General features: G+C 44.3%; 1 protein-coding gene across 2 annotated transcripts in view; it reads right to left on the bottom strand.

The window, feature by feature from the left end:
- Positions 1-318: 318 nt before the first annotated feature.
- The window catches only part of LOC128743998 (fatty acid synthase), a 28,251-nt gene continuing 15,884 nt past the window's right edge, over positions 319-12,685 (bottom strand). For both annotated transcript variants that reach the window (XM_053840729.1, XM_053840730.1), the window contains 8 exons: positions 9,592-10,097; positions 7,179-8,845; positions 6,661-7,115; positions 6,437-6,582; positions 4,450-6,377; positions 1,940-4,387; positions 1,736-1,879; positions 319-1,671 (listed from right to left, as the gene is read on the bottom strand). In XM_053840729.1, the coding sequence (XP_053696704.1) occupies positions 1,564-1,671; positions 1,736-1,879; positions 1,940-4,387; positions 4,450-6,377; positions 6,437-6,582; positions 6,661-7,115; positions 7,179-8,845; positions 9,592-9,964 (7,269 nt within the window). In that variant the 5' untranslated portion in view covers positions 9,965-10,097 and the 3' untranslated portion in view covers positions 319-1,563. The remainder of the gene's footprint in view (positions 1,672-1,735; positions 1,880-1,939; positions 4,388-4,449; positions 6,378-6,436; positions 6,583-6,660; positions 7,116-7,178; positions 8,846-9,591; positions 10,098-12,685) is intronic.

Genomic DNA, 12,685 nt, shown 5'->3' with positions numbered 1-12,685 from the left:
ACGACAACCAAAGCAGCCAACTCCCAGCCTTTGCAGACGACCTTGACATCACTACTAGGAACCTTGGGACGGCGGAGGCATTCTGCGCCAGACTAAAGACGGGGGCTAGGAGGATTGGGTTTCAAATCAGCGTCGCAAACCAAATATATGGTAGGAAGAGGCTCTACTCTTCGAGCCTACTTTTCCCTCCGCAAGACGCTTCAATCAACAAATGGAAAGCGAGGAGTGGCGTAGGCGTATATGAACCGGGAATCAGTGAAATCTTATCTTTTGTGGGCGGTGATACAAATAAACTGGAACACTCAAACATATATTCCTACAACATCATTACGCGCGAGAATGTTTTATTCGTGCTCAAAATACGCTGTGTTGTACAACTATTTAAGTAAATGTACAATGTTTACACTTCAATACGTTTCACACCCAAGGGATAATTTCTGATCTTAATTCGCGCTTATAAACTCCCTGTGCATCGGAATATATATGGGATTGTGTGTAGCTGTTACCAGTTACTAGTAATTTACGTAATTCTGGGATTGGGAAAAATTAAGGCAAAGGAATCCTGATTAGCTACTACTACAGTATTTCCATAACCTTGGGCTTGCTCTACGTGCATTGGTTGTTGGTGCTGAAATACATGTGAGATTGTGCGAAGACTCTTTATTTAGTTTTATGGTTTGAGTATCTTTTATCAATAATTCACCGTCGTCTAGTATTTTCCAATTTGCTTTGAGATGAGAGAATGCCTATACGGCTAACATGCTAGTTCTTACGTGACTAAACCTGGATGCCCCTTGTTTTGTAAAATTGTTTTCTTTTATATCGGTTAGAGTTCTTGATGTTTAATATCGTTGGGTATATTATATGTCTAAGACAGAATCAGTTTGGTACGCCAATAATGTTCAATTATCAAAATAAATTATTTATTTGTTTTCATAATTATATTTACCATTCAAGTGTTATAAAACAACTTTTATAGTTTCTAGATACAAATATAAAGTTTAAAATCCAGTATCTGAATTTTAAAGGAATCTAATCCCCTACACGAAGATCTGCCGTAAGATTATTCTAGCGTGGAATGTCATCATCCAATGCGTAAACTGGTTTTACATCCATTAATCAAAGGATCAAAATCTTAACCTAAATGTTCCTGTCGTAGATTCGGACTCTCTTTTTTTACTGTAATGTTTGTGTAGCTACCTAAGGTCTTCGGAAAGATCACATCAGATTTTGTTAAACATTGATAAAGAAAGTTGACATCAATTCTAGCAATAAATGGACCTGTTGGCTAGAATTTATGTAAATTTTCTTTCATATCTGTTAATTGGTTGTCCTTTTAAAATATCCTATCCTATCTTATGTCCGACATTTGTTCTAAACATTCCGTATTCTAAGGGTAAAATTAAAGCGAACAAGGATAGTAATGTACACCGTATAGAAACTGCGTAAAATAAGTTAAACTATTCACTTTCTTAGCGCTGTGCTTGGAATGACATGTTTTTTCTATGTGAGATGCGAGCTAGTGCGTTTGCTGTGGCTATTTACGGCACGAAGTTCTTGGATTTAATTCAGTTCCAAAAGCAGCTTGGAAATCTCCACCATAGAGTCGCCTGCCAGCATGGATCGATGATCACCCTTGACCGTCGTGACTTTTACTTCTTTGTTGCAGAGCTATATTGAGAGGAAATTGGGATTATTTTATGGAATAGATTTTAATTCGGTAAATTAAACTCACCTCAGATAGACCGTAGTCTCCTTGCAGTTTAGCATAGTTTTCCACTGGCTTCACAAGCTTAACGGGAGCGTTAATTTTGGAGGAAGGTTTGTACAGATGACTGGCGACAATTTTGTGCACAAACGACTTGGCTGTCGTTTCAAGCTGTAAACATGAAGAGCTACGTAAGTAAAAGTTAACATGGCTCAGGGATAGAAAACTTACCAGCTGCTGAGAATATTGAGGCATCTTCGCTCGGACCAGTTCGGCGCATTTCTGCAATCGTGCTTCCCATGTCTTTGGAATCATAAGCTCGTGTGCGGTTTTACCGTAGTCCAAATTGCCACAAACCATGCCAAAGTACGCTAATGCGTAGGCTTCATCCTCTGCTTGCACCACTTCTCCGTTGGCATTGCGCTGCTTCTGAGCTTCGGTATACCAACTTACGTACCGTGGCGATCCGTCCAGCAGAATCAGTCGGCAGGTTTCTTTGGCTTTTTCTAGTTGAGCGACTATTTCGTACGCAATCGACGCACCGAAAGAATATCCAAGAATTGAGTAGGGGCCCTTCGGCTGAATTGTACGGATTTGTTTGATGTAAAAGCCGGCAAGGGCTTCGAGAGATTCTAGCGGAGCTTCGGCAACACATTGCAGGCCATACACGGGGACGGGGAGTGTCTCGGCTAACGGAATGAGGGATGTGATCACCCCTTCAATGGCATGTACCATAAACACTGGTTTGTCTTTGCTTGTCGCTGGAGCTTTGGAAGCCAATCGGACCAAGCATTGTGTTGGCATAAGTTCGGCACTGAATTTAACTTGTGTTCCATCTCCAATTCCATTCTGGTCTTGATGTTTAGGTTCTGGGCTTGCCGCTGTCGGAGCACCGCTTCCGGCACCTGTATCCCCGCCGCCGCTTTCTAATGCTTTCAGCTTTCCGAATGTAAGCATTCGGATGTCCGCTGCGCTCATGACCGTGTCAAAGTTTCGCTCAAGGGTCTGCTTAATTTCTGCGCCCATGAGTGAATCCATTCCGAGGTCGGCCAAACTGGACGAATCAGACACATTCTTTGTATCCTTCAACCCAAGAATGTTTGCGATGCAACTGACCAATCCAACGCCGCCAGTTTCGGCCTTTCGTTTTTCGGCCACCACCATCGATGCCAGTACTGGGCATGGCTGCTGCAAGAAGAAGTCGATTGTTTGCAGACAAGAAGGCATACGCTGTGGCAAAGTACCACCGATAACCGTTTCGTTGTCACCGAGATTCTCCAATACCAATCCGGTATCACCAATAGCTCCCCACTGGATCGCAGTTCCGGGTAAACCAACCGACTGCCGGGCCTCACAGATTCGCTCCATAGCCGAATTCGCAAGACCATAATTCACTTGACCGATATTACCTCTTCCGCAGGATACACTGGAGAAGCAAATGAAGTAGTCCAAATCAGGACACAATTCACGAGTAGCTTGATCTAGATTCTTTGTTCCGTCAACCTTTGGTACGCAAACAGTCTTAAAGTCGGCTTCCGTGCCGTTTTCTAGTAATCCGTCTCGAAGTACAGCTGCCAAATTGAAAACGCCTCCAACTGGACCCAGTTTTTTCGCTTCTTGTAACAGCTTTTGTGCACCCTTGAGGGTGGTCACATCATTAGTATCAATCGAAACGGTAACGCCACGTTCCTGCCACCGACGGATCATTAAGGATTGATATCCGGTGCGAATTCCACTTCGCGAAGTTAGTACAATTTTTGTGGCGCCTCGTGACACCAACCAATTGGCAAGTTCCAATCCAAAGCCTCCCAGACCTCCAATCAGAATGTAACTCTTCTCCTTGTGCATGTACGTTCGTGGTATCGATGCCACCAGTTTTGGCGGGGGAACTACCGTTTTCGCTTTCTCTTCATCTCGAATTTTGAGAACAACTTTACCAATGTGCTTACCGGATGCCATAAAGCGGAATGCTTGCTCTACTTGTTGATCTCCGAATACACTTGTCGGCAACGGTCGTACAGCTCCCGATTTGATACCTTCGGAAACCAACTTCGTCACCTGGCTGAGTGTTTCCTCGTCGCCATCCATTATACTGTCCACCAAAATACCATGGAACGAAGTATTTTTCAAGAACACTGACATTCCCAGCGGACTGTTATTGCTCAAATCAAACTTGCCGATTTCGAGAAACCGTCCGTTCAAACCCAAGCACCGTACTGAAGCCTGTAGTTTTTCGTCTGCCAGCGAATTCAGTACCAAATCGACACCGCGGCCCTGCGTTTCACGCATCACCATCTGTTCAAACGAACAGTCTCGCGAGTTGCCGATATTCTTGTCCTGCAATTTCGGGAAGGTTCGCTTCAGGAAGTCTCGTTTTTCCTTACTGCCGACGGTTGTGAAGACGGTCAATCCTCCGGCCAGTGCAACCGAAATAGCAGCTTGACCTACACCTCCTGATCCAGCATGGATCAAGATGGATTCACCAGCCTTCATGCGACCACGGACGACCAGCGCATAGTAGACGGTTGAATAGACACACGGCACCGTGGACGCTTGTTCCATGGTCCAGTTGTCCGGAATTTCCCACATCATGTTGCGATGAGCAATACAGGTTGTTGCCAATGATTTTGCCGGAACCATGGCCATAATACGCCGACCGGCAGAGTCACGACCTGCGAACTGCAAACAAAAAAAGTGTTTAAAATTTATTATTTAAAGCGCACTAAGCATTGTGACTTTACCTCTAAGCCAAGAATACAATCCTGCGTGGGAAGATCACCGGGTAGAGCGTCGACACCGAGCTTTCCTGAGCAAAGCATGACATCACGGAAATTAATCGGTGCATAGTACACGGTACACAGTTCAACGCGCTTGTCCTTCGGATCAGGCCTGTCGCGAGACAGCGTACCCTCAATCCATTTCAAGCTAGCTAGATCACCCTTGGTGAGCGCATTCACGTAGGAATGCTCGACCGGTAACGACGGAGTGTTAGCTTGATTATCCAACCGGAGATGACGGAACGTTCCCCAGACACCGCTGCCATTTACAACGTTGCAAATCAAATCCTTGCGCAGCTGGTCGGCGTAAAACTTTCCGGTCAGCGAGAATTTTTCCGCCCGTTTGTCCTGGATGAAAATCATGCGAGCATATTTACCACCTGCTTCATTTTTGATACAATTGATGAATCCTTGCGCACCAAATAGTTCTTCTCCCTGGCAAATCAAATATACGAACGTGTTCGTTTCTTCGGCCTTAGCGAGGGCAGCTTTCAGACTTTCCAGCCATGAAAAGTTCTTTTCCGTTACCTGAATGACAGTATGCTTGCGTTGTTCGTAATTTACGGCAGGGCGCAACAGCACAAACACCTTCTTTTCGCAGAACTGATAGGAGACAATAGTCAACGAAAGAGCATCAAACAGTGCTTTACCCTTCTTGGTACTGTCGAAGCTTGTGCGAGATTCCTCCAAGAGAATAAAACCATCGTCACGAATGGACTCGCGTAGGTGACCGAGAATGGTTTGTCCATCCGAGTTACCGAGAATGTCGTAAGAGATTACTAAATGGCAGCCTTGCTCGATGGCTGCTGCGGTAGCATCCTTTGGAACAACCCGAACACCGCTTTCACCGTAATGCTGAGTCAAACTATCCGGTTGATAATTAGTAACAACAGCAACATCGCTGACCAGTGTCGGTTCTCCTTCGATTATAGCTTGAACTATTCCGGCAGCGGTATTTTCCGGGGCACGCTGGAAACAGGCTTCGGCAACCTTCAACTTCAGCGCACCGGCACTGTTTTCAATGGCAATGTGAACTGCGGCCGTTATTGCGCGCAATCTGGCTTTTTCGCCGCTTTCAGCTAAATCTTTTTCGTTGTTATTAGGTACAAAGACATATTTTTCAATCGTTGGTGGTGCTTGAGTTCCACTACGTTTCGGAGCAAGTGTGGCCTTTAGTCCACGCATTTCCACTCCTCCACTTTTAATGACGTCAATGTTTCGATAAACACTGATCGGGACGTCGAGATTTTTCGACTTCAATTCGTTCATTATATCCATGTGCCGAGCTGGATTGATAATGATTTTTTCGATTCTAGTGGGCAAATATAATTCTCGCATGTTCTTTCCCAAGATGCTGAATTGCAGCATGGTATCCATGAAGCTTACCCAGTTGTCCTTCCACTGTAACTCACCGTTAATTGCTTTTCCGTCGGCTTTGGTTACACCTCGGAAAATACCGCCGTAGTCATACCCTCGCAGACGCAGTTCCTTGTACACATCGCTAGTGTTCATCGGAATTCCAGACTTATCTTCATCCAGTTTGTATAGATTAAGTTCTTCATTTTCTACCTTTTCGGGGATTGAAATTTTACCCGAAACCGCTAGCGAACCACCTTCACAGATTTCAAACGCTCCAGTGCCGTCAAAGAAATTGATACCGAACTTTACAGATCCCTCCTTCGGCAAAATGGTGGCCCGATGGAAAACAGCGTTCTCGATTACGACCGGGGTCTTGTCCATATCAGCACCGCGCATCTTGGCAAAGGTACGCCAGGCCAATGTCATGTAACCGGTTGCAGGGAACAACACACGGCCATCAATGGTATGTCCCGCAAGGTACGCATCGTCCGGTTTGTCCAGGTTGACATCAATAATAGTTTCGCCAGATTTATCTAAGAAAAAAACAAAATCATTAAAATCAACTCTAGCTCATAGGATCATCCACACATACTTTCCACTCCAAACTTGGCCAGGAACCATTTAGTCGAATGGTCCCATTTGATGAGGGAGTTCAACATCGGTGTTCCTCGGCCTACCGGGTATGTGATGGGACGGTATAGTTTATTCACCTGTGGTTGTGCTCCAGCAGCGTATAATCTATCCAAAAAAAAAATACAAACAAAACCGTTTCAAATAAGAAATCTGTCGGAAGCGGGCTTAAATCTCTGTACTTACTTTCCAATGTTGCTCAACATGAAGATTACATTATTATCGTGGCCGCGTTTCATTAGGCTGAGATTTGTTGCATCCTTACCAAGAGCTCGCTTCAGAATGGCTTGCAGCAAACCATGAGGGGCGATTTCGATGCAAATTGCATTGGCCGGCACATGTTGCAGACCTTCAGAGAACAGTACCGACGACAGCAAATTGTTAACATGATACGCTGCCGATGATTGTTGAGCTAGTGGAGTTTTCCAAGCTTCTTCAGGGATACTGGTACTGATCCAGCGTGGTGAACGGTTTTTCGGGTTAGGAATAATTTTGTCGAGAGATTTGCGCAACTTCGGCGCCGCGTCAGCAATATACCGACTGTGGAAGGCAATGTTCGAAGATTTAACTCCCTTGGCGAATATTCCTTCGGCGTTTAGCTCGCCGATGAACTTAGATACCGAATCAACGGGACCAGAAATCTGAAAGGGAAAGTAGTAAATTGTAAATCACCATCTGAATCTTGTTTTCGTGTCAAAACATACCGTCACGCTGTCGCTGCTGTTGTGGCACGCCGCTATGATGTCACTCGGTAGTCGTTCCTTACACTGTTCCCACGACAAACCGACAGCTGCCATCTGACCTTTAATCAGTTGAGTATCCAAAATGCTTCGACCTCTCCAGTAAGCGGCCAGTACCGTTTGCTCCGGAGTGAAACAACCATCAGCGTAGGCACAACCCAATTCTCCCACCGAATGTCCCACCATTCCATCCGGACTGATACCAATATAGTTCAGAACGTCGGTCAGTGCGACCTGCACTGCAGCAATCGATATGAACGAATTCAAAATATTCTCGAAGGTGCCCTCATCGCTCTTGGTTAAAATATCGACCAAATCGATGCCTTCCGGTCGGAGTGCCTCAGCGCAGCGATGAATGCTGTTGCTGAAAACCTCAACTTGCATCATTTGCTTCGCCATGCTAGCCCATTGCGATCCCATACCGGAATAGATGAACCAAATTGGACGCTTGTCGTCATTTACATCCAGAACTTCGCGAACCACCTGACCATCCCCAACAACGGTGTAACCGCGGTTCGAATGTAACGGAATATTCTTGCTGTGGATTTCATTCACAATTCCAACCAACTCCTCATCGTCTTTATTCTTTTCGGCCGCTTCAAGGAACGCTTCCACCGCTTCGTCAGTACGTCCTGAAGCGAGAACCAATTTGGGGAATCCATTTTTCGGGCTTATTGGTTTTGGTTTTGGGTATGACTTCAAGATAACGTGCGCATTGGCGCCTCCAAAGCCGAAAGAGTTCAACCCTACGATTCCTCCATTCCAGGGCATGTTTCGATCCACAACCTTCACCCGACCGTCCATCAAACCGTACAAATCCGGATTAGTGCTCTTGTAATGCAGATTTCCGGGAATGATACCTTCCTCCATGGCAATTAACATTTTTGCAATCGAACACACACCGGAAGCGGGTTCCGAGTGACCCATGTTGGACTTTACCGATCCGATCAACAGCGGAGTCTTGCGATCCTTGCAGAAGAAATCCGTGATAGCGTTCACTTCTTGTGGATCGCCTACTTTAGTTCCGGTTCCGTGTGCCTCTACGTAAACAACATCCGCGGGATTTAGGTTGATTTCCTCGTAAGTCTCCGTGATTAGACGCTTTTGCATTTGCCCATTAGGGAACGTGATGCCCTGCTCCTTATATCCGTCAGTGTTGATTCGAACATTTAAAACACTTGCATAAATGCGTCGTGAATCGGAGGCACGCTGCAAAAACGTAACGACGCAGCCATCCGAACGTACGTACCCATTACCAGATTCATCGAAAACCTTGCACGTACCGTCTTTACCCAACATGTTTAATCTTTTGAATTGGAGGGACATAGTTGGCTTGAGAATCAGTCCACAGCCGGCAACGATAGCCGCATCGCAGTGCCCAGCCTTCATGTCTGCGAAAGCAGTCGACATCGCGATGAGGGAACTCGAACAAGCCGTATCGACTGCATAGCTGGGACCTTTGAAGTCGAACGTATAGGACAGCCGATTGGCAAACATGGCTCGTGCGCAACCGATTAAACCGTACCCATTGACCAAGTCCGGATCGGCACACCAATGTTGCTCTGTTTCCGAATTCGAGCATCCAATATATACACCAGTGCGACTGCCTCGAATCTCCTGAGGGTTGATGCCTGCCCGAAACAATGAAAGGAATCAAGAAAAACAGTACCAGCAATTAGCGTGAGAACATTATTGTAGGTAAAAAGTGGCAAGTTTCTTCAGCTAGCTAGGTGAGGCAGCAGGAAACAAAAACTTTGCTTGCAACTACCTACTATTATAAGTAGATTCATGAGGACGCGAGCATCATCCGACAAGCATGACGAGTGGTTATAGCTCACAAGTTGGTTGGCATGTACACACACTGCACACGTTGGGGCAAAAATTGATTGAGCATTTACGTACGTGTAAAGATTCTACACCGAAGGCAAACATTCGATCGATCGAAACTGATGTGCGTCATTGCAATTGAGGTTCCGCAAGCCGGCATTGTGGCGAATGGTTCCAGAAAAATAATACTCGCCAGCCAGGCGCAAAGGTTTGCTTGTCGAAATTTTGCCGAATAGTAACGACACAGAGATAATAGCCGAGCTTGGAATATATGGTCATGGGATAGGACTTTAAATGAAATGACAAATTTCGCAAACAAAACAACAGAAATTGACAATTTCTAAATTTGACCGATGTTTAAATTACTTTAAATTGTTGTGTTGTACTGAATCATTCGGTTCAAATTTTACTGATTGTATTTGAACGTTCGTGCTATTGTCTGATTCTTCTGACAAAGAACTCAATTCCCTCACATTGTTTGATTGTTAAGGTTCTTTTCGAGTAATCGACACCCTACGTTTTATCGTAAAATCTACTCGTAGTAACTCACCCGCATCAATGATAGCCTCATAGGTACACTCAAGCAGCATTCGCATCTGCGGATCCATACATTCCGCCTGTTTCTGGTGGATTTTGAAAAATTCCGCGTCCAAATTTTGCAAATCTTCGTTCTTTATTTTACCAATCCTGGTGGGCAGCTCGTACAGACCCTTCGGCCACCGCCGGTCGTCGTCATTGACCATATCGATGCCCTCCATCAGATTGCGCTTGAACTCCTCGATGTTGGAGCTCTCCGGCAGGCGGCCCGAGAAGCCTGTGATGCAGATGTCATCCCGAATCTGACAGCCATCGTACTGTCCCCCCAGGTCCCGGGGGACACCACGGCGGGTGTCAGTAGTGACATCTTCGAAGCGAGCTGGCATCGTTGCGTTTTGGTTGCGTCGTGCTTTTTTCTTGTGGGAACGTTTTCCACGGGAAGGAATGGCGGTGCTGCTATGCGCTGTGCTTGTCTCCGGCACCCTCTGAGTGGTTAGGATTATAGGTCCTTACCAGATGCTGTAAAAGAGCAACAGACAATATTAATTAGATTGTGAATCCCTACAAGTAGTCGGTGCTCGATTGCTAACTATTCATTCATTATATCTTTCAATCAGCTCGCTGTCGGAAACAATAAACGAAATGGTCTCTACAGCAGTTTCATTCAATACAACTCATCAGATCAGATCGGGTCAATTGAATGTTGGCCACAGTGGTATCAATGGTGACAGTTGACCGCTCAATTTTATATTCGATTAGCTATATACATTTCTGACCACCCAGATTATCGTCGATCAAGAGTGATAGATAGTTTGAAAAATTCAATTTTTTTCGTGCACGCCGTTTAAATCATTTCACCTGATAAGCAAATAACCGGGTAGACTTATAACAGGATTTACTAGATACCAGCAATTGCTTGGTGCAACTGGTTATTCATATCTATTGGTTTAATCTACAACCCGTGCAATGATAAACAGAATGAATATCATTGTATTTTTTTTAAATTTTTATCGTAGAGTAATGGAATTCGATGTAAGCAAATGTGATTTTGGCGCCAATTAAGTTATCACGAAGTACGTGCGTGATTTCAGATAATTATTTTAAATAAACTAAATCCGTGCAAGCTCTACTTTAATTGTTTTTGCGTTTGCGCTTTTACTAAAAATTTATCGTACTTGTTGTGTTCTAAGGATAATTTCTATAATTTCATCATATTCTTTTATCATATCCAGCATAGACTTTAATAAAAATTCAAGTGAACTTCCCGATGAACATGGCCTAACGACGAAAATCGTGGCTAAGGGGCCAAACAGAATGCTGCGTCAACGCGTCCGTCAGCATTATTCTGACAGTTTTCCCATGGGTATACCGTCAAATTGACGCTGACGGATGCGTTGACACAGCATTCTGTTTGGGCCTTAACAACCTAACTATTTTTTACAATGTGCCGTACAGCACAAAAAACATATAAAACGATAAAGGGCTGTGACTCTGCCAAAGGGTACAAATTAACTCTGGAAGCAACTAGCTGCCCATCCGTTCAACTATCGTATCCTTCGACGAACATCGAGGTTAGGAATTCTATCCTTGTTTTACAATGGAATTGCAGAAATGTCATCCTTTAATTCGGTATCTTTAAACAATTACTGAGCATCTCCAATAGCGACGCATTCGCACTCTGTGAAACTTTTCCCAATTCAAGTAACGACTTCAACTTCCATGATTTTAATATAATCCGTCGAGATCAAGGATCACATGACGGAGGAGTACTGCTTCTGATCAAGAAGGATTATTCCTTCTTACCTCCCCTCAATCTTGAATATTTCAGTCGTCACCATTCAAACCGGAATAAAAGGAAATGACCTTTGTATTGCTTCAACATATATCCCTCAATCAGTGCGAATTGTGCAGAATCAAGTGTCTGATATCGCAGAATTGCTTCCCGCACCTTGGCCCCCCCTTGGATTGCAAGTGAACCTCCGTTTTCAATATTGGAATTTTAAATAGCGTCTTCTCATGCAACAATAATGCTCCAAGGTTAGACAGAATCAAATTCGATTTGTTGAAGAATCTGCCTGACTCTGCTAAAAGACGCTTGCTGAACGTGTTCAATAAGTTTCTCGAGCTAAACTTCATTACGCAAAACTGGAACCAGGTGAAAGTCATCGCCATTCGAAAACCAGAGAAACCAACCTCCGATTGCAATTCCTACAGGTCGATTGTGATGCTTTGCTGTATCCGGAAATTAATGGAGAAAAAGGAGTGGCGACCCAATTTAGCTTTCGCAGTAGCAAAGGAACGAACAATTACTTAGCGCTTCTGTTTACAGAGATTCAACTGGCCTAGACTCCGACGGCACAAATGGCATTCCGTAGTTTTAGACAGTAAACGGGCTTTTGATTCTGTCTTTTCCGTAAAAGTTTTAACCGAGAAACTTCCCCTGCAAGTGAACCAACTTTCACCGATTTGGAATAATTTTTTGCTCAATTTGTCGTAGGAAAAACGCATGATTTTTACACATGATAGTTTGACAACTTCCTGAATTAGCTACATTTTGCTCTTCTAAAGGGTACATGTTTACGTTATCTTTTGTATAATTTTTATGCGAATTTTAAAGCAACTTGAAGATGTTAGCGCTGCTTCCATAACAAGGTTTACGGCTAATGATTTTATTGTTTATTAATTAAAAGTCAACAGATTTTTCTATCTTACTGACCACTTAAAAACTAATAGTTAGAGTTTTAAATCGGTTTTTCAGCACGTTGCGGCTGACGTCAAAGTCGAAGTAGGATACAAACCGGTTGAAGGTGAGTTGTAAGCCGGTTATAGTACCGAAAGTACTGTATTTAGTTCGCCGGTGCGGTATATGCAAGAAGGAATGGTTCCGTGTTAAGCGAGGCCGAGTTAAGATGTCGAGTCAGAACGGGATATCAGAACATCTGATACGAAGACGGCTCTAGTTACGTTCCGACGTATTTACAGGGTGTCCAAGTTGATTAATCTGCAGCACTGTTCGTAGCTTGGTAACCGGAGCGGATCATTCCCTGGTAACCTACGGAGGGCAAAGCGGATGAACCTCCGTTGCTCCGTTTGCAAGGATCTTTGCA

The sequence above is a fragment of the Sabethes cyaneus genome, chromosome 3 (genome assembly GCF_943734655.1).
Source record: "Sabethes cyaneus chromosome 3, idSabCyanKW18_F2, whole genome shotgun sequence".
In the NCBI taxonomy this organism is placed as follows: Eukaryota; Metazoa; Arthropoda; class Insecta; order Diptera; family Culicidae; genus Sabethes; species Sabethes cyaneus.
The sequence above is the reverse complement of the archived record's forward strand: the minus strand, read 5'-3'. Positions and strand labels throughout refer to the sequence as shown.